This window comes from Chelonia mydas, chromosome 1 (assembly GCF_015237465.2).
Source record: "Chelonia mydas isolate rCheMyd1 chromosome 1, rCheMyd1.pri.v2, whole genome shotgun sequence".
In the NCBI taxonomy this organism is placed as follows: Eukaryota; Metazoa; Chordata; order Testudines; family Cheloniidae; genus Chelonia; species Chelonia mydas.
In genome coordinates this window covers 323,878,351-323,899,810 of record NC_057849.1, presented here as the reverse complement: position 1 = coordinate 323,899,810, position 21,460 = coordinate 323,878,351, and the positions used below count along the sequence as shown (strand labels likewise).

At 41.1% G+C, this 21,460-nt stretch overlaps 1 protein-coding gene across 8 annotated transcripts in view; it reads right to left on the bottom strand.

Moving 5' to 3' along the window:
• Positions 1–11,221, bottom strand: part of PTPN12 (protein tyrosine phosphatase non-receptor type 12) — a 151,628-nt gene extending 140,407 nt beyond the window's left edge. For 6 of the 8 annotated variants that reach the window (XR_006292467.1, XM_043552101.1, XM_037889214.2 and 3 more), the window contains exon 1: positions 10,807–11,165. Coding sequence is in view for 6 of the 8 variants with exons in the window: in XM_043552101.1 (XP_043408036.1) it covers positions 10,807–10,905 (99 nt within the window). In the remaining 2 variants the exon portion in view is untranslated. Of the gene's footprint in view, positions 1–10,806 lie in introns of all 8 variants that reach the window. The other 2 variants (XM_037889213.2, XM_043552113.1) reach the window with 2 other exon arrangements.
• Positions 11,222–21,460: the final 10,239 nt, after the last annotated feature.

Below are 21,460 nucleotides of genomic sequence, written 5' to 3'. Positions count from 1 at the left end.
CTGAGAAATTGTTTGGGACCTGAAAAAGCAAAACAGCTTGCTTTTCCAGATTATGAACAAACAAGATGATGAAGGTGAAGACGACTGAGTTAGCTGTAGAAGCCAATATTTTAAGTTTCTCATGTTGACCTTGGCTGACAGTCGATTTAATTTTTGTGGGTGTTTTTTTTAAATATTTCATCTAACTATTTTAGTTAACAATTTTAACAAAAACAAACCTGATTTTAAAACTTCAAAAATTCATACGCTTGTTTTGTTAAAATATGTTTGCTGTTGAAGAAAAAAAATCCAGAATACATAACATTGTTTTAGTTAAATAACACAATTTAAGTATCTGTCTGATGATGTTCTCCTAATACAGCATGGTAAGAAAATCCTCCAAATATTAATGATTAACCTGTTGAATTGAAGATCCTTCACCTCCCAATAACTTCATAAATATCTGCTCCACCTCATAACTTGCTTACCACAAATGAAATTATCTTTAAGGAAGTAATGCGATCAATTTATAGCACAAATGGGGTAGGGAGGCAAGGAGACAAGTCTCCCAAGCCAGATCACTATCTGTCCCTTCCCCTGCTTAACAAAGCCTGTTGCTATTGAAAAGTTCGGTGGTTGAGTTTGTCTTTTTGCCTGTTTAAACATACTTTCTCCTAAGAGTATTGGCTAACTTCCAACTCAAAAATTCCCTCAAAGACAAAAGTGGCAATTACCGCACACAAATCTAAGAGACATTTCAGCATGCTGGGCTACTTCAGGAGAAGACCAAGAAGAAAATGAGTTGGAAGTCAAATGATAGTGGAGTTCTGCAAACATGAACTCAGGCTACGGCTGCCATTTTGCCTTTCCGACACATTCACTTTTTCCTTATCTGAACAACCTAGAATGACTGCACCAAGTCAGGCATTACTACTGTTTTTTTTTTTCCCAGTATCGAGATTCCCCATCACATAACAGGTAAAGCACAAACTGATGCAGTACAATCTCCATCATTTTGCCCCTCAGCACCCACCAATCCTAGATGAAAGGAAGATACCAAGAAGCGAAAAAATAAGTTCAACAAGGATTCTGTTAGATCCATTAATATGTCACGATTACATGTCTTTATTACTGTGTGCTTAGTTTGTCGCGTACCTTGTTAACTATAGAGGTACAAAAAGAAAAGGAGTACTAGAGGCACCTTAGAGACTAACCAATTTATCTGAGCATAAGCTTTCGTGAGCTACAGCTCACTTCATCGGATGCATACGCTTACAAATAACAACACACCCCCCCCCCCAACATTAGCACAGCTATACGCACTACTCAAAATTAGGTTAAATTGTACATATTTCACAAATTAATGTTCGGATTAAGCAATCCTCAATTATACAGTTTGCCAGGATTTTGACTTGACATTTACTGCAAGAAAAATAAGCTCTACAAACTGATCCTGATAAAGTATTTCTGCAACAATGTAATAAAGCTACATAAAAGTTGCTGACTTCCCACTGACATTACCCACTATAAGCCCCAATCCAGCAAGGCACTTACCATGTGCTTAAAATTAAAGCATATGCTGAAGCACCTTGCTTGACTGGGGTCACAGGGAATATTGTATATTTCTCTTACATCTGAGATGATCTACTTAAATATGCTGGTATGTCACCTACTGACAGATAAGTCTACATTTTGTCATTGATCCTGCAAAATTAGCAAGATCACAAAACTTTTTCACAAAGAGCAAAACCTTGGTATGTGAAAACAAAATAGTTAGACTTTCCCACTTTCTTTAAAGATTTAAACACACAGAACATATTCTTGTATCACTTATGTGATAAAAACCTTTAAGTTGTGTGAGATCTGCTGCTGTTTTTCTTCTTGCCTTAAATAGCTATTATACAGTTTTGACCAGCAATCACAAGATTTTACATGGTAATGTTAAGCAAGATTTAATTTAATGATGTCATGCAGTATATGCTAACACAAGATAACTGGGGTCCACCACAGCAGCTTCCTGGCTGCTTGTCACTCAGCCCCCCATCAAAAGTCACATCTGTACATCTCTGAAACAATAGCCACAGCAATGATTTCCTTCTAATTTCACTGAAACGGAATATATAAATGAAAGGACTGTCCACTGAAAATTATATTTTATAAGCAATGTTTAAAAAAAATACCACCATTCCACAAAGCTTCAGATACCCCTAATGTAAGAGTTATTGAAACTATTATTCAATCATATTGTTGCAGACAGAAGTAAAAGTTTATGAACATTTCTAGCAAAGAGACCCTTACAACTGCTCATGTTATGGCTGGCCTTTCCTATTAAAATTGTTCATAATGAAACTTTAGCTGAATTACAACCAAAAGGTGTGTCAGACTGGAAAGAGTTTTGACAGAAATGTTAATTTAAAAACAACTTAGTAACAGAAGTCATGTTTAAATACTAAAATGCAATTCATAGAAGTATCCAACCTATCTCAACAGGACACTTCTCTCTTATGAGACCATACTAATCAGAGTGAGATTACATGTGATGGTGTATTTACATAGTCTTAGGAAAGGCCCAAAATAGACACTTTGCCTAACCCCCAAAACAGGAGGATTTAGTACCTGAGGAAACATTGAAGGCAAGTCCTTCAATATGGGTCAAAGTAGGTCAAATTTTTGGCCCTCCAAGTTTAGACACACTTGATGTACACTTACAAATAATAAAACTGCACATGGCTTATTAGAACTGTAAGAATAAAGTTTGTTAAAATTATCAGTTATGTAATATAATTACGGGTCAGTTCCTGCAAGGTAATGGATGCCTTCAATTTTCATTGAACTCAGAGGGAGATGAAAGTGCTCAGCACCTTACAAGTTTGAGCCCTTTTTTAGTACCAAGACAGTTACAGTGTTTGGTCATATCTGATTTTGACTTATACCTGCTAGATATAGAGAATGTGTTAACCACTCTTAGATAAAGCACAAAGGATAAAAAGTAATGAATCTGTTTTTTAACATCTTCTCTCTGCTAAAGCCTTCTTAATAGGTTAAAGTTAATTCTGTTGAAATTCAACATGTAGCTTATGCAAGTCCACATGAGAAAAACAGAGAAGCAGCTTTGTACATTTATATTTAACCCTAAATATTATTAACATGAAACCTGCTCAGAAGGAATTGAATCCTTGAATTTGTCATCTCATGTACAGTAACGCCTCACTTGAAGTCATCCTGATTAACGTTGTTTCATTGCTAATCAATTAGGGAACATGCTCGTTTAAAGTTGCGCAATGCTGCCTTATAAGGTCACTTGACAGCCTCCTGTTTAGTCCACTACTTGCAGGAAGAGCAGCCCATTGCAGCTAGTTGGTGGGGGCTTGGAACCAGGGTGGACCGACAGCCTCCCTATCAGCTCCCCGCTCCCCTAAGTTCCCTGTGCAGCAGTCACCCAGCAGGCTATCAATTACCAGCAGTTCAGCTCTCCCTCCTCCCGTTGCCATGTGCTGCTCTTGCCCTCTGCCTTGGAGCTGCTCCCAGGAGCCTCCTACTTGCTGTGCGGGGGGGGCCTAATGTCAGGGTGTCCCCCTCCCCCTTGCTCCTGCACCCCGCTACCCCATCTCCATAGAGCAGGGGGACACACAACAGACTGAGCTTCCTGGCAGCAGCTGTGGTCTCAGCTTGCTGATTAACTTAACAAGACAGTGTACTTAAGAGTGGGTCAGCAGTACTTACAAAGGAAATACACATCTCTCTCTCACACACACAGTGTGTGCGTCTGTCTGCCATGCTGTCTCCCCTCCCTCCATTCCTGCTGCCATGTAGAGTGTGAGACTACCTTAACAACGAGTTAACTCCTGAGGGTTCAGCCAATTGCTAGTTCATCATTTAGCATGAAGGCATTCCCTGGGAAATATCCCACCCTCTGATTTCACCACCTCAACCAAGCTTCACAATCATCATTGCTGAGTACAGTATTAAATTGTTTGTTTAAAACTTATACTGTGTTTGTGTGTGTATAAATAAAAAATGTGTAAATAAAAGTGTGTAAAAAATATAGTCTTGTCTGGCAAAAAAAATTCCCTGGAACCTAACCCCCCCCCATTTATATTGATTCTTATGGGGAAACTGGACTCGTGTAACATCGTTTCACTTAAAGTCGCATTTTTCAGGAACATAAACTACAACATTAAGTGAGGAGTTACTGTATTCTTAAGAATTAAAAAAAATCGTCAACTACTTCTTTGTCTAAACAGAACAGTTAGAAGTTTATCTTTTGGACACAAACTACTCATAATGCTTTTCTGGTAAGCTTCCAAACTACATAACTGCACGCTTAATTTGAAAAAAACAGTTGAGAGGTACATCAGCTGTATCTGGCACCAAAAAGTTCCCAATAGAAGCAAATTAATATTAAGACAGTCTTGCCAGAAAAGTGTTGCCAAACTTATTTTTAGCAGATCACTTGCATTATTTTCTTCTGTTATGGAACTTACACAGTACAGTAGAACCTCAATTTCACAAACACCAATCTTACAGACAAACATTATATGAATCATTTTTCCCTGATGGGGTAGGAGTGGGATGGAGATCACATAACTAAAGTGATGTTGATGAAGGACAAGTTAACATCCCTTAACATTCCAGTGCCTTCAGTACACTGGAAATCAGTTTGCAATGGTTTGAAGACCAAGAAGAAAGTGATGCAGTGCAACATGCTGAAACTTATAAACCATACCTTCTGCAATTTTCAGCTTTATGAACGTCTTTATTTTATGAACTCCTTAATCCCCAGTTTGTAAAATAGACATTCTACTGTATTTAAACTGAATTTGTTTATCAATGCACACAATCTTTATTCATGTATTTGAGTATTCTTGCATTGTGATTTGTTAGAAGGATATCAAAATATTATTTCTGTCTAACAATGTTTTTTGTCTACTTTTCTTAAGAGTAATATCTAAAGTTAGAAGAAAGGCTATATAGGGGTCTCCACCTGGAATTGAAAGATCTGTTACCCCTATATAGTCAGTAACTTTCCCCTTTTGTTTATGTGGTGTTTCACAAAGCAATAGGGAAGAAAAAACATTTAAGAATAGGAACAGATGATTGTGAACACAGAAAATGGCAAGGAGACTAAGAAGCTGGTATACCACCAGAAGCAAATTTTTTTTTATTGTCTTGATTTCAAATCAACACTCCATTTAATACTTCTTTCTTAAGATATGACAAAATTTTCATTAACTTACAATCTGAGCAATCTCATAATCGAATTGGGTTGCACAAGCTGCTAGGAAATCCTGAATTTGACTCTACATTGAAGGTAAGCTATTTCAGTTAGTTGTAGTAATGATCTAATTGCACAGTACAAAAATATATGAAACTGCATGTAATGTATAATTTATCTTGTAACTACATACAGATCCCTGTATTTAGGGAAATTTTTTTTACAAGTTTGATGGTTTAGACAGTCTGTTTCACTTACTGTGAATTTATGACAATAAGTGTATCAAAACTATGGTGATTTTGCCACCTTTAATCTACAAAAGAGACCCTGAACATGCATCGCAAGGAATTCTGTGCAGACACATGGGCCTACCTGCGCAGAACTCAATGCCAAATCAGGGCCAAAAAATAAAACATCTGTCATGTGTAAGTGCTGTTTTACCCAGATAATCATAACTTTTTTTTTTTTTTTTTTTTACTTCTGATACCTTTACCAATTCTGCTAAAATACGGTAACAGATTAGCAAGAGACTTACTCAGATGCTTGAGTGCTAACTGCCATACATCATTCATATTTCATTTGTTATTTTGAGTCAGACTGAATGATCCTACAGTTATGGCAATCTAAGTTGATGGCATGAACGATACGCTAAACACACACACTCTTTGCCAAGTGCACTACATAAGGAATCAATAGAAAATCTGTTTAAGCTGCTGCCATAACTAGAAAAAAAGAACAAAAACCAACCAACCAAAATTCTTACTTCTTGAGGTCTTTCAATTATAACCCACAAAATATTGTTTACACCACTGCCATAGGAAGCTTTGACCTTCAACCTCTCTCTCACACATACTACACACACATACTTTGCAGAAACCAAGGATTAGGCCATGCTTTCCATGTTTGTACAGCAGCAAGCAAGCTTACTCTTTTCAATAAACAATGCTGAGTAACACTGTTCACTTACAGCTAGACTGTACATACGAAACACTTGACAAGCGATCTGCTAATAAAGTACTGGCACTTTTTGTACTTGGAAGCATGATTATCAAAATCAAATTCATTTACTTCTGTCAGAATGGATTTGGTTCTCTCTGTAAAAGACTAGCCAATGACACCTGGATTATATCATACCTCGTAAGTATTCCTTGTATTCCTACACCTAGAAGATAATAAGGTCATAAACAACAGTCAGCATGGATTTGTCAAGAACAAATCATGTCAAACCAACCTGGGGTGACCAGATGTCCCAATTTTATAGGGACAGTCCCAATATTTGGGGCTTTTCTTACACAGGTTCCTATTACCCCACACCCCCATCCCGATTTTTCACACTTGCTCTCTGGCTACCACTACCCTAAACCAACCTGATAGCTTTCTTTGACAGGGTAACAAGCCTTGTGGATAGGGGGGAAAGCGGTAGATATGGTATATCTAGACTTTAGTAAGGCTTTTGATACTGTCTCCATGACCGTCTCATAAACAAACTAGGGAAATACAACCTAGATGGAGCTACTATAAGGTGGGTGCATAACTGGTTGGAAAATCATTCCCAGAGAGTAGTTATCAGTGGTTCAGTGTCATGCTGGAAGGGCATAACAAGTGGAGTCCCACAGGGATCAGTTCTGGGTCCGGTTCTGTTCAATATCTTCATCAATGATTCAGATAATGGCATAGAGAATACACTTAAAGTTTGCGGACAATACCAAGCTGGGAGGGGTTGCAAGTGCTTTGGAGGATAGGATTAAAATTCAAAATGATAGGGACAAACTGGAGAAATGGTCTGAAGTAAATAGGATGAAATTCAAGAAGGACAAATGCAAAATATTCCACTTAGGAAGGAACAATCAGTTGCATACATACAAAATGGGAAATGACTGCCTAGGAAGGAGTACTGCAGGAAGGGATCTGGGGGTCATAGTGGATCACAAGCTAAATATGAGTCAACAGTGTAACGCAGTTGTAAAAAAAAGCAAACATAATTATGGGATGTATTAGCAGGAGTACTGTAAGCAAGACATGAGAAGTAATTCTTACGCTCTACTCCGTGCTGAGTAGGCCTCAACTGGAGTACTGTGTCCAGTTCTGGGTGCCACATTTCAGGAAAGATGTGGACAAATTGGAGAAAGTCCAGAGAAGAGCAACAAAAATGATTAAAGGTCTAGAAAACATGACCTATGAGGGAAGATTGAAAAAACTGGGTTTGTTTAGTCTGGAGAAGAGAAGACTGAAAGGGGACATAACAGTTTTCAAGTACATAAGAGGTTGTTATAAGGAGGAAGGAGAAGAATTGCTCTTCTTCACCTCTGAGGATAGGACAAGAAGCAGTCGGATAAAATTGCAGCAAGAGCGGTTTAAGCTGGACATTAGGAAAAACTTCCGAACCGTCAGAGTGCTTAAGCACCGGAATAAATTGCCTAGGGAGCTTGTGGAATCTCCATCATTGGGGATTTTTAAGAGCAGGTTGGACAAACACCTGTCAGGGATGGTCTAGATAATACTTGTCCAATCCCCTGCACTCAAGGCAGGACTAGATGACCTCTCCAGATCCCTTCCATTTCTATGATTCTAAGGTCAATCATCTTATATTGCACCTATCTGTTCCATTAGTCATACTACATTCTAGTTTCACCCTTCCAATGGATTTTCAGTTATATCAGCAGCATTATTAGGCTGTCGAATTTATTAACATTTTTGCCTTTTAACGTCATATACATCCAGGATGATTAGTAGATTATTAGTTAAATCGATCATATAGCCACATCATCTTCCTTAACTTCTCCTCCCAACAAATCCCTGACACCTATCTATAAAGTAGCAAGTCTTTTTAACCTTGATTGAATAAACTAAAATAGGCCACTATAATCATCATCTATGGGAAGAACTAAGACATGAAAAGAAAGAACTCTCTTCATTTGCACTCATCCACCACTCCACTCCTATTTGTAGACTCCACTTCGGCTTGGAAGCGGAGTGATGAGTAACAGCAATTCTTTTTCCATCAACTTGCCACTGCTTAGCACCAACAGTACTTCCTGTCCTTAAATGTGAAGGCACTGCCTCCCCCCACCCCACCCCCAAAAAACAAAAACAAAAAACCACTCCTTCAGTTTTAAAGATAAGGAGAGACGATGCAGAGGAGGAGAGACTATTTCTCCCATTAGTTTCTCTCACCACCTCCTCTTCACCCTTCTCCATTCCCTCAAAATCTCAAAGACAGAAGCTTTAATGTTGCTACGTAAAATAGGAGTGGCAAAAATGCAGTAGCCATACAATGATAAACTACTTATAAAGACGGTTTGCATTCTTGTGGTCAGACCCTTCTACATCTGCTTGTGAAACAGAAACATGAAAGAAAAGTCCTTCAGTATAGTACTAGAATACTTTAACTACAATATTCTGGCTCCCCAACTCTCCTTTAACATATTATTCAAAGGTTTTTTTTTTCTCCCCAGAAATAGAAACGTGCAGTTGAGTTACAAACAGAAAATGTTAAAAAGGACATCAGGAACTTTGAATCTAGTCTCTCCCACCCCACACTCTCCTGAAGGCCTAAGAGTTCTTTCAGGTAGCACACCTGCCCTTCAGTTTTCAGCAAATTTTTGGTTTTACAACAACATTTTTTTATAAAGGTTTTCCATGCTTGTGGCTATGTGTAAGTTCCATAAAAACAGAGGAAGACCACCAACTACACAGCTGAAAATAGCAACATTAATTACACAGAGTGCTGTCAAATAAATGCACAACAGAAAAGTTTTCAAATCTTTCTTAATAACCTAAATGTTACTTGTAATAGTAAGTAAAAAACATTACTACATATGTATTTTAGGTTGGTATCCCTTAGTATACTGCAACTTTAATTCTGGGCTGCCAGATCAAATATGAAATAGCAAAATTGTAGCTATAAAATACAGGAGTTCTTATATTGTCACATATTTGCTCTGTAAAAAGGCTAAATCCAACCCTGTTTAAAGCATTCAGTTTACATATTTTTTCCATTTCTGTTTTTTTAATATATACACATACATACACTTCCTTTACTTAGAACAATGGTCAGCCTTACCAGCATAATGTAACTGGATGTCAGTCTGTGTGTTAAACAGGAGTTCCTTTAATTACTCGTATTTTCAAGATTAATTTAAACAGATTAAAAGGATTGGAGTCCAATAGATTTAAGGCTACATCTTAATGTAATTTGCAAGGAAAGTAAAGCAAACTAAGAATTTATACCTCTTAAATCATTTTTGGTTTACATGTGGTTTCCTCCTTCCTTCCCTATTTGTATGGCTAGTTCAGTGGACCAGGCTCAGTAAAATCTTTTCCAAATGGTATTCTTGTTTCCCATCCCGGCCCTGCCCACCCTGTATGAAATAGTTACTTCCCAAAGTCCACTTCCTCTTCCATTCCTCAGACCTGAAAGTGCTCCCAACGCCCTGAGTCTTGCACAATATCCACAGCCTCCTCCCCACATTTTAGACAATCCCTGATGTGACATTTACGTCCAGATTTTTTTGTTCCCAGACTATTATCAGAATGAGATCTAAAAAGACTAAAAGTACATACATTTTTATTCTAAACCCCACCGGGTTATTCAACAGGCTACAGCCGCATATTGTACATGCGGTCTGCTAACCCACCGCCCCAAAACCAGGTTAAGTTATATTTCATATTAGATGTTTAAACAACATTTAAAGTCACACTGACATATCCACCTAATGACGTCCATTGTTCCCGGCTCAGATCACCCACTCAGCTGATCAAATCATTTCAAGCATTTTAAGCGTCAGAATAAGGAAAAACAGATTAAAAAAACCAAACAAACAGTGAATAAACCTGGCTCTAGATTGTATCCCCTCTCCCCCTGTATGCACATGCAGACACAGGCTACAGGAAGGCTGCTGGTGAAGTGATCTCAAAGGAAGAGAGGATGAGCGATACAGCCTAGGGGTTGCAGTGGGAGGGGGAGTTGAGGGAAAGATGCTAGCCTCCAAGAACACACCTACCATATTTTCTCGGAAAGGATCAAAAGGGGGTTACAAAGACAAATAACTGAAGGCAGAAGATGCCAGACTACCCAAAGTGGCCATTATGACCCCCCACTATCGCCGACAGAAGAGGCCACAAAGGCATATCCTGGAAAGGAACAAGACAGCACCCGCACCGAGAGTACCGAGGACCCTCCTTATCGCCTCAGGAAAGCGCCTGGGTTCAGGAGAGGCGGTTCTGGGCTGCCGCGACAATAGCAGACTGACGTGGTTAGCGAGAAGGCACTGGAGGGTATCCACTCTCCTACCTCCTCCCAAAGAAGGATTCCGGCTGGGGAGCGCAAGAGCAGCCCTTACACGAGAAGCTGCAGGCCAGCGCCCGCTCCCTCAAACCGGAGCTGGGGCAACGTCCCGGCTCCGGGTTACACAACAGGAGAGCTTAGGACACGGGCTGAGGGGGCTACAATGGCAGCTCACGCAGGGGGATGCTACACCTCCCCCCCCCCCCCCCGCCCCATACACACCCCACCCATCTCCTCTCCGCCCGCTTCTCCTGCCCAGCCCACACGGGACCCTCTCCCCTGCCCCCAGGCAGCGACGGGAGCTGAGCGCTCCCACCCCCCTCACCATGAAGTCGCTGGCGAAGTTGTCGTCCCCATTGTGGTCCGTGTCCTTCATGGCCTGGACGCGCTGGATGAATTTCCTCAGGATGTCCTCTTGCTCCATCCTGCCTGCCGAGCCGGAGCCCGAGCCCCGGCCGCCCCCACACGATCCCCGCCGCCGCCCCGGCTCTCTCAGGCCGCCCGCCTCCCCCAGTCCCGAAGCCTCCCCTCACACAACTTCCCCCCGGCTCAGCGCCACCCGGCCGCCTTCTCCATCCTGCCTCCGGCCGCTCGCCCCTCCCCACAGCAGTCCCTGCAGCCGCCGCCACCACCGACACGCTCAGAGAAGGGACACGACGATACCAACCCCCACCCCCCTCCTCCCGCGCAGGCGCGGGAGCGGCCACTCAGCATTTTCTAATCCCGCACTAAGAGCCCGACCCCACCCCCGGCTCCTACCATTGGCTATTTGTTCAATAGCTTCTCTGTGATTGGTTGTACAGAACATCAGTCACCGGCCGTCCCTCCCTTTATTCTCCTCCCCCCTCAGGTTCCCCTGGATAGGACCTTCCCGAAGCGCTCTGCATGGAACTTTGGGAGGGACCACTAAAGCGAGCAGGGGGAAAAATGTAGGGGAAGTCAGCGGAGAGAGGCAAGCTCAGTGTGAAGAGGGGTGCGGCTCGCTGTAGTGACTACACGTCCCAGGGTGTAATGCCTGATGAGCGGTGCACGCCGGGAGCTGTAGTCCGCCCTGGGCTATGTCCCAGGCTGATGAGAAGCCGGTGAATGAGGGAGGTTCTTTAATCGTCTCATGGAAACTCACAAAGCAAAACCCTCCATGCTCAGGAGTGAGGCTTGGACTAGGTCTGAGTGATGGAGTCTCTTTCTTCCAGTGGAGCTTGCCAGCCCATATAGGGTGGCCAGACAGCGAGTGTGAAAAATCGGGACGGGGGTGGAGGGAAATAGGAGCCTATATAAGAAAAAGACCCAAAAATCAGGATTGTCCCTATAAAATCGGGACATCTGGTCACCCTAAATTCACAACACTGTAATGAATATTCCGAGACAGGAACTGCATTAAAGTGAGAACATGTACCGGTAATTTAAGAATACAGCAATATTTAGAGCTTTTGTAATTATTCCCAAAGCGGGCATTATAAACCCAAGAACTTCAGAGTCAGGGTTAAATGCAAAGAAACACAGACTCGTTAAAGTATAGAAATAAACAGCTGAAGCACCAAAACATCCTTAATTCTGCTCTAGATGACCTTATTTTAAATTCTTAACTCCAAATGAACATAGGTTTTTGCCTGGGATTTTTTTTTATTTAAAAATACCATGCATGAAGATAAAACCAGAAAGACATTAAAAATGCTACCCAACGAGACCTCTCTAATGAGTTGCAGACATGAAATATCAATCTGTTGTTGACTTTTAGGGCCACAGCCACTAACTATCATGCTCTGGCTACTTTGCAGAACGCTAGAGCTATGCAAAACAGCTGGAGCATACTGACCAGTTAAATAAAGCTTGCAGGTGCAGCAGCTACTTTGCATCACCAGAGGAACACAAAGCAGCCAGAGCATACTGGTGAATCTGGCCCTTAACTGACTACTATTATTTCCTGTATGAAAGGGAACATAGACTGTAGGAAGGGCTTAGTGATAATATTGGGGTATTGTGAGGAGTCTATGGTTGAGCTGGCTGAAAAATTCCTGACAGAATAGTTTTCTGTTGAAAAATGCAGTTTAATCAAAATCAAAACATTTTATGGGACTATGTCAATTTCAATTACATTTTTGATAGAAAAAGTCAAAATGATTGGTCATTTTTTGATATGTTTAATTTTGATTTTACCATTTAAGTTAAACTTTCATATATTAATTGTTTCAGCATTATCAAAATGATTCAGCATTATCAAATAATTTTTATGTATAAATTACTTTATTCAACATTATCAAAATGAAATGTTTCAATGGTCCTGAATTGGCTTTTTTTTTTAATTTTTACTTTTTTTGCTGCAGGAAATTTTGTAAGTTTGGGCTTTTTGTTCTAATTTGGAATGGAAAAAATATCAAAATGCAAGAATTCCTTCCAAGATTCAAATTCCATTTTCTGAGCAGCTGTAATCCAGGAATTCATAGATTTTTAAAATCAGAAGGAACTGTTACTGTTGTGATAATCAAATCTGACCTCCTGCATAACAAAGGCCAGAGAATTTCACTCAGTAATTCCTGCATCAAGTTCAATAATTTGGGGTTGAACAACAGCAAATACTTTAGAAAGACAACCAATCTTGATTTAAAATTGTCAGATGATCGAGACTCTACCACATTTCTTGATAAATTGTTCTAATGGTTAATTACCCATTAAAAATGTGCATTTTGTTTCCAGTTTGAAGTTGTATGGCTTCAGTTTCCAGCCATTAGATTTCATTATGTCTTTGCCTGTATCCACATTGCAAACTGGGAGGATTACTGCCTGAGTTAAAGTGGAATGTGGGCTCTAGTCTAACCTGTACCTCGAGCTGGGTCAACTAGCCTGGATGTAAAGCACCACCAAACCCAGGTCAGAGGCTTCTGTGTGTGGACAGTAGAAAGGTTAGGGGCAAAACATGGGTAAAAATCCAGGTCAGCTCTGCAGTGATGACACCGCATGGGTATGTCTGCATTGCAGCGGGAACAAGCCTCCCAATCTGGGTAGTCAGATTTGTGCTAGCAGGGCTCAAGTTAGTGTGCTAAAAATAGCAGCATGGAAGTTGCTGCACTGGCAAAGGTGTGGTCTAACCACCTGAACTCAGTTCCAGGGGGTTTGGTAGGTCCCAGTGTAATCCACACACCTCCTGGGTGTAGTGCTCTGTCCCCTCTAGTGGCACCGAGACCACTTAGAGATTAAAGAGTCTGCTCTACAACCTTAGCTAAAGGCCAAGTGGCTTTTAGCTCATGCAGTAGCAGCTCCAGAGGTCTCAGGTTCAATCCTAGTGATGACACCGCATGGGTATGTCTGCATTGCAGTGGGAACAAGCCTCCCAATCTGGGTAGTCAGATTTGTGCTAGCAGGGCTCAAGTTAGTGTGCTAAAAATAGCAGCATGGAAGTTGCTGCACTGGCAAAGGTGTGGTCTAACCACCTGAACTCAGTTCCAGGGGGTTTGGTAGGTCCCAGTGTAACCCACACACCTCCTGGGTGTGGTGCTCTGTCCCCTCTAGTGGCACCAAGACCACTTAGAGATTAAGGAGTCTGCTCTACAACCTTAGCTAAAGGCCAAGTGGCTTTTAGCTCATGCAGTAGCAGCTCCAGAGGTCTCAGGTTCAATCCTGGTGATGACCGGGGTCTGTCAGTGTTACACCAGCTCAGGTGGCTAGGCATAGTCTCTGGTGGTGCAGCAGTTTCCATAGCGCTATTTTGTTTTAGCATGCTAACTCAAGCCCCGCTACTCAGTCTGTGAGGCTTGCTCACAGTTGCAGTGCAGCTATACCTGTCGTCTACTAGAATGAAGAGACTTCTATCAGATATGTTCTCGTATTGTACGTTCTAATGTACTGTGAACATGTCACCTCTTAACCTCTTTCTCTTTCACAATCTCAGTTAAGCCTATTAAGACCTTGTCTATACTTAACAGGTTTGCTTCTTTATTATGCCCATAGCTTATTCAGGTTCACACACCCTCCACACTTGCTACCTGGTCATCCTACCCCGGACCTTCTTTGTCCTAATCCAAGCCAGGATAGACAGAGGGATCCAGATAACATTGGGATTCTGCTGGAGCTGGTAAAGGTGACAATTACCTCCTCAGATGAAATGGGAATGGCCTTCAACAGCAGGCACAACAACAGCTCCAACTCATCTCAACTAACTCTTCTTTCCCCCAAAGCGGCAGTTATTACTGTCTTTAATACCATCAAACAGAGCGTCAAACCAGAGGGTCCTTCTAAAAGCTAAAGGGAACAAGAAGCGTTGTTAAAATGAAATCCTTTCTTAATGGTTTACATTTCAAATGCTTTATCCATTTTCCCTTCTTTTTTGTATCTTTAATAAAAGGTTAAAAGGACTTTTAATTGTGTTTGCCATGGTACTAAGTGACTGCATTATCTACATACCAAACCCTGAACCTTTGTTAACAATGTTTAAGGCTGGACAGTGACTGAGTTATGTTAATACTTTCGGCCTATTTATTCCATCTAAATTAATACAACAGCGAGGAGGTCATACGGTGGTGATGAAGATGGATGTGAGGGGCCTTGGAAGGCCAATGGGGATGTGGTGAGCTGGGATATGGGAGAAGCAATAGAGATAAGAGGAGATGAAGAGTAGGAGAGGGCTGTCTGTATCCCCCATTCATGCCAGCTGCAACTGATTTCTTTCTGCTCCAGAAGAGGCCTTTACTTTGGTCAGGAGGAGTCTTGCCCTGGCAAACCTGATCCCAGGAGCCAGCATGCAGGTATGGAATCTTTAAGGAGCAGCAGGTCAGAGGGACATACATTAATGTTGAACCAAGCCAAAACAAAACATTTAATTTAGTTCACCAAATGGAAACATTTCAATTCAGGAATCTCAAAATGTTTCATTTTGATCAAAAATAGCTAAAGAAATGTTTTGACATTTCCACATAAACATTTTTTGGAATTTTTTGATACTCAAAATAAATTTTGAAATATCAGAATTTCCCACAGGATAGAAATTCATGTTTTTAACCAACTATACTCTACAATAAACTAATTAACAGATGTATTTCTACATTCTCAGAGAGTTCTTTCAGTACTCATAGACTAAGGCCATCTCGACATTCCAAATTTATGTCAACCTAAATTATGCCAGCATACAGCTGCTGCAGTTATTATATTGCTTGTGCGTGTGCATGCTTGGCTCCTTGTGTCACTGGTGTGTGTCCTCACCATGAGCGTTTGTAGCAATGCAGAGTGCAGTGCACCATGGGTAGGTATCCCACTACACAACTCACCATCATCGAGTGCAGGGTCTTTTGGGAAGTTTTTGCAATGCCTGATGGGGACAAAATGAGCCACGCAGGGGTGAATATGAGCATGGGATCAGCTTCCCATAATGTAGAGTTCTCCATCCCATAATTTCATCTTCATCCCACATTTTTGTGCCTTCTTTTCAAAATCTCACAAACCCATGCATTCCTCCTTGCTGTCCACCATCCCTGACAGAAGCATGGCACTTGCACAACAAGGAGTTGCGGGGAACATGACGATTCCTTGGAGGCTAGATTGCTGTGGGACATAAAAAGAAACAATTCAAGGTTGTTGGCGGCATTCATGGAGCAGCTGGAGACGGTGGAGCACCGGTTCTGGGCCCGAGAAACAAGCAGTGAATGGTGGGATCACATCATCATGCAGGTTTGGGAGGATGAGCAGTGGCTGCAGAGCTTTTGGATAAGCAAGGCCACATTTCTGGCTCTGGTACTGAACTCTTCACAGCCCTCCAGCGCAGGGACACCAAAATGAGAGCTGCGCTACAGCTGAGGAACGAGAGGCAATTGCACTGTAGAAACTTGCAATGTCAGATTGCTACTGGTCAATCAGGAATCAATTTGGAGCCAGGAAATCCACTGGAGGGGCCATTGTTGTCATAGGCACCAACTCCGTGGGTTCTCTGGGGCTGCAGCACCCATGGAAAAAAAATAGTGGGTGCTCAGCACCCAGCAGCAGCCCCGCAGATCAGTGCCTCCCCCTCCCCCCCAGCACCTCCCACCCACCGGCGGCTCTACTGATCAGCTCCTCCCCTCCCTCCCAGTGCCTCCCACCTACCGGTGATCAGCTGTTCAGCAGCATGCAGGAGGTGCTGAGGGGGAGAGGGGGGAATGGGGGCAGGAAGAGGCAGGGCAGGGGCAGAGTGGGGGCGGGAAGAGGATGGATCTTGGGGGAAGGGTTGGAGTGGGGCGGGGCCTGGGGCGGAGCTGAGGCAGGAAGAGGTGGGGCGGGGTGAGGACTTGGAGGAAGGGATGGAGTCGGGGCAGAGCAGTGGTTGAGCACCCCCAAGGATTTGAGTAAGTCAGTACCTGTGGTTGTTGTGTAAGTGTGAAAGGCCATTAATCGCCTCGTGCTATTAAGGACTGTGACTCTTGGCAATGTGCAGGACATAGTGGATGGTTTTGTAGCAATGGAGTGATAGATGGCATGCATATCCCTTTTTGGCACCAGACCACCTTACCACGGAGTACATCAACAGAAAGAGCCACTTCTCTATGGTAATGCAAGCACTGGTGGATCACTGGGGATGCTTCACAGACATCAATGTGGGCGGGTCACGGAAGGTGCAAGACATGAGCTTTGATAAGAACACAGGACTGTTCAGAAAGCTGCAAGGGGGAATTTCTTTCCTGATCAGCGGATTATCATTGGGAATGTGGAAATGCCAATAGTGATCCTTGGCAACCCAGCCTACTCCTTGCTTCCATGGCACAACATCGCCCTCAACAGCACCAAAGAGTGATCCAACTAAGCTCAGCAGGTGCAGGATGACAGTTAAATGTGCCTTTGGTCATCTGAAGGGTCACTGACATTGTTTATTTACAAGATTGGACCTCAGTGAGAAAAATATCCCAATGGATATGGCTGCCTGCTGTGTCCTGCATAATATCTGTGAAGGACTACAACAGGGACCAGCAGCAGTGCTGGGTGAAAGCAAGAGAGCTGCAGCAGGCATACCAGAAGACCAGGGAGGCCAGCAGTCGATCAGGTGCTGAGCCATAAATCGGCTTTTACAAAGAGCTACACACCATCCTCAGCGGAGAGCCTCCTGGCCCAACAGCACTTTACATCATTCATAAAGTTTATCTTTTACTTGTCACTCTCAAGAAGAAGGTAATTAAACTGTTCATTGTCAGTTTCATTTTGTGGTTCTTATCCATAACCACAATGCAGTTTGCTATTATGTTTAAATAACCCTCAGAGCTGCATTTGCTTCTATTTTTAAATTCGTGGAAATATTTCAGTTCATATCAGCTTCTGTAAAACCACTTTTTTCTAAGACTAAAAGCTAAACTTTGGGCCTAAATGATCTGACCATGTCCCTTTAAGGTGCACTGATATTCTTATTTGACACCATATAATTGAATTGCATTTTGAAGATTATGCCGTATATGGACTTTAAATTTATAATAAAATTGTGGTAAGAGGGACTAGAACTAGTAATATAATGCATAAGACATGTTGATGAGACTCAAGAAAGCTGAGCTATATCCTCTGAATTCCCCATGACCTCCTGATCTGAAAAGCATGTTTTTATGGCAGTTACTAATGAAAGCCACTTTATAGGCCAAATTCATTTTCTGTATCAGGGGGTGCAACTCTTGATTTTAATTGTTTCTTAAGGGAGGTGGTGGAAGCCCTCTTACTTGGCAAACAAAACTAGGCACCACAAAACTCTGGAAAATGTATTACAGGGAGCAATTCTACATCAGAATAGGTCTTTTCTATCTAACTTCAAACATTCCATGGGTAAAACCCTAGCTCCACTAAAGCCAGTGGAAGTTTTGCCATTGACTTTCAATGGACAAGGTTTTCACTTTATATCTGTATTAACACTCACTTCATTTAATATTACATAACAATAAGTTCATTAATATTCCTATCTGTTTATCTGAAAATACATCAATAGTTCTGTTGTGTAATGCTGCTCATTTCAGAAGTGGAAGGAAGGCTACACACTGGCTTCCAGAGTGGTCCAAGAATATGATGGTGACACCAGTCTCGTTCATGTAAACAGGAAATAGAACAAGGATGTAAACTGGACTGCTTCCATGTTCAGCAACATTAGCTAAAAATAAGCTTGTGAATAATGGTAGGAAAGCCAATTCTGTTTGCAAACTGTTTTTCAGATTGAAGCTTGTAGAGTCTTATTAGTAACAAAGCTGAAATAAAAAGATTCAAATAAACAGGACTAATCCCTTTAATGCTACAGTTAAGGTTGAGATTTTAACATAAAATTCATTAAATTTAATCAAGGTGAACTATATAAATAAATAAAATTGCATGAATATCCATATAAACTTAATGTCCCCAGTACTCATGCTCATAACTATAGTCAGCACATAAACAACTCAAAACTAGGCTCTCTTTTTAGGTCTCCTGAAATTCCACTAGCCAGCTCTGCTCTAGAGTGATGTTATAGAATGTGTTGTGGCATCAGCCTTATCAGAAAATACCAGGGGAACATGGAAAAGTCAATAGGGAACTCAGATAAAATCCCAAGTTTTTAAACGTATGCCCAGTTTCAATTTAAAAAAACTCTAGAGAAAGAGGTATGGTATAGTCATTAAAATATCTTTTTCTAGAAATAAAAAATATTGCAAAAAATGAAACTGGAATCTGCTTAAACTGAAATTTTACATGAGTAAAGGCTGAGTACAGAACTGGGAGCTAGGAACTCCTAGTTGAGAATTCTAATCCCAGCTCTGAACCTGACACTGTCTTTGATCTTGAGAAAGTCACTTAAGGATAAATTTTCAAAATTATCTACTAATTGTGTGTCTCAGTTTCTGACTGCCCAACTTTAGGCATCAAGAGGCTAAAACTGCACACCCAAAATTAGTGATCAACATTTTCAAAAGTGTCCGTATCCTCCATATGCCCCAGTTCCCTCAGTTGTAAAATGGGTGTGACAGAATGCAGAAACAATACTTAATCACTGGGCCCTTCCCCCTGCATAGATGTTTTAAGGAAAATAATGGACAATGTAGCCCATATAGTCATATGGTGTAATAATAATCTACGTGTAGGAGGTCATGAAGTCATAAGATCAAAATACACATGCTCTAAAATATTGCTTTAAAAATGCAGCCTGTCACAATTCCAATTGTATGGTCAAGTGCTGCTTGTGATGCTGCAGTTATTATTAACTAAAGGGCAAACAGTTTTCTGATTCAGTGAATATGAAAAAAGATGCCAAATGTGATGATTGTGGTTTTGGGGAGGGCTTGTGGCAGTGGTCATCATAACGGATATCTTTCCCTTCTGATCTGAGCATGTGGGACCTGAATATAAATAGATACTTGTTATAAATAGTAGAATATTTCACTTGTACAGACATGATGAAACAAATTAAATGCAGATCATGCTGAAGAGTGCAATGGAGCATGCCTCTGATATTTGACGAAGCTCAGCTCAAAAGATAAGTCTTTCAAAGAGAAAATTATTGGCCAATAGAATTAATTCAATGTTGTGTGCAAAATTTTAATAAAGGTTTCCTCCATCTATAGATTTCCATTTGCAATATTGTTCCAACTGCTACATTTCAATGTATATAAAAGGCAAACAGTACCCACCTGGAATATGGGAAAGTCAGGTTCAAATCCCTTCTCCAGTGAATATCTAAGTATTTTATGCAAAGTGGAAGACCTTCAGCTGGCCCCAGACTCCTTCTTATCAACACAACACACCATCGAACTCATTTCAGGTAAGCCATCCGACAGCCTAAGATAGTTACACTCACTAAGAACCTGAATGTCTTCTGATCTTTCCTGATAAACCTTGCCATTCAAACTCATCTTTTATAGTATGCGAAAGTCACACAATACAAACAATATTAATAACTTGGAAGTTGTCAGACAGCCTGCCAAATGCAAAGAAATTAAGTTAATGATTAAGCCTAATAGAATATTTTACATTTTAGTAGGGATGGAATGAAGAGAATGGAGCAGGGGAACTGAAATCTGTACGTCAACCAAACTCTTGCTGCAGCTGGGCACATTTCATAAGTGCAATATATTGTATGTACTTGCTGGAATAAACAATGTACATGATGCACTGCCAGATGCGTAGGCAATGGGAAGCTGTCTGTCTACATGTGATTTTTTAAAAAATACATCCATTAGCCACCTCAGGGATCAAAATGCAAAATCCAACACTTAGTGCCATCTGGATATCTAGTGCTCTCCAGGGGCCTCTGTGGCTATGAACTGATGAATAAACTACACTCATCTACACATGTAGTTTGTTGATCTGTGACAGATATTAAATGAAATATCCATATTCTAAGTAAGCAAAGTATAACTCAGCATAGAAGTACAGTAATATGTTCATTTTATTAGACCCTTTCAGTACACCATGTGAGAGAAATCATACTGCAGCACAGTAACACCTGGCAGACCTCTCAAGGAAGTTGCATGCTGTTTTTTCAATGGAGGACAAACACCTAAGATACGCTATGCCTTTTACTCCACTGAGAGTTATACCACATGTCAAGACATACTGCACTGAGCATTGGTGCTGGAGTATTGATACTTTGTGACTGCAACAGTCACAAAAGGATTTGAGAAATAAGAAGCAAATAGGTTTCACTTTTATTTCCTGTACTGCAGTACATATCCTATGTTAGATATGCTGTTTAGACAGTTAATTTCACACAAGCAATTATTATGTTGGTGTATTGTGTGGTAAATAGCCAATGAAGAAATGGTTAGGAAGCCTGCCAGAATAAGACACTTAGTAGATAAAATGTCACAAGTAGAAACTCATATTTGGATATAGGTAAGAACAGCCCACCTGGAAATTCTAGCCTAATCTACTAGAATCCTTCTCCTGGATTTTTGGTGTTTATTTTACTGAGCACCAAGTCCCCAGGAACCAGTAGCTCAATAACCCTGTTACTCTTTCACCTAAACCTAGTTGACAACAGGAATCAGTAGGAGCTACTATAGTTGAACATTTTGAACTGC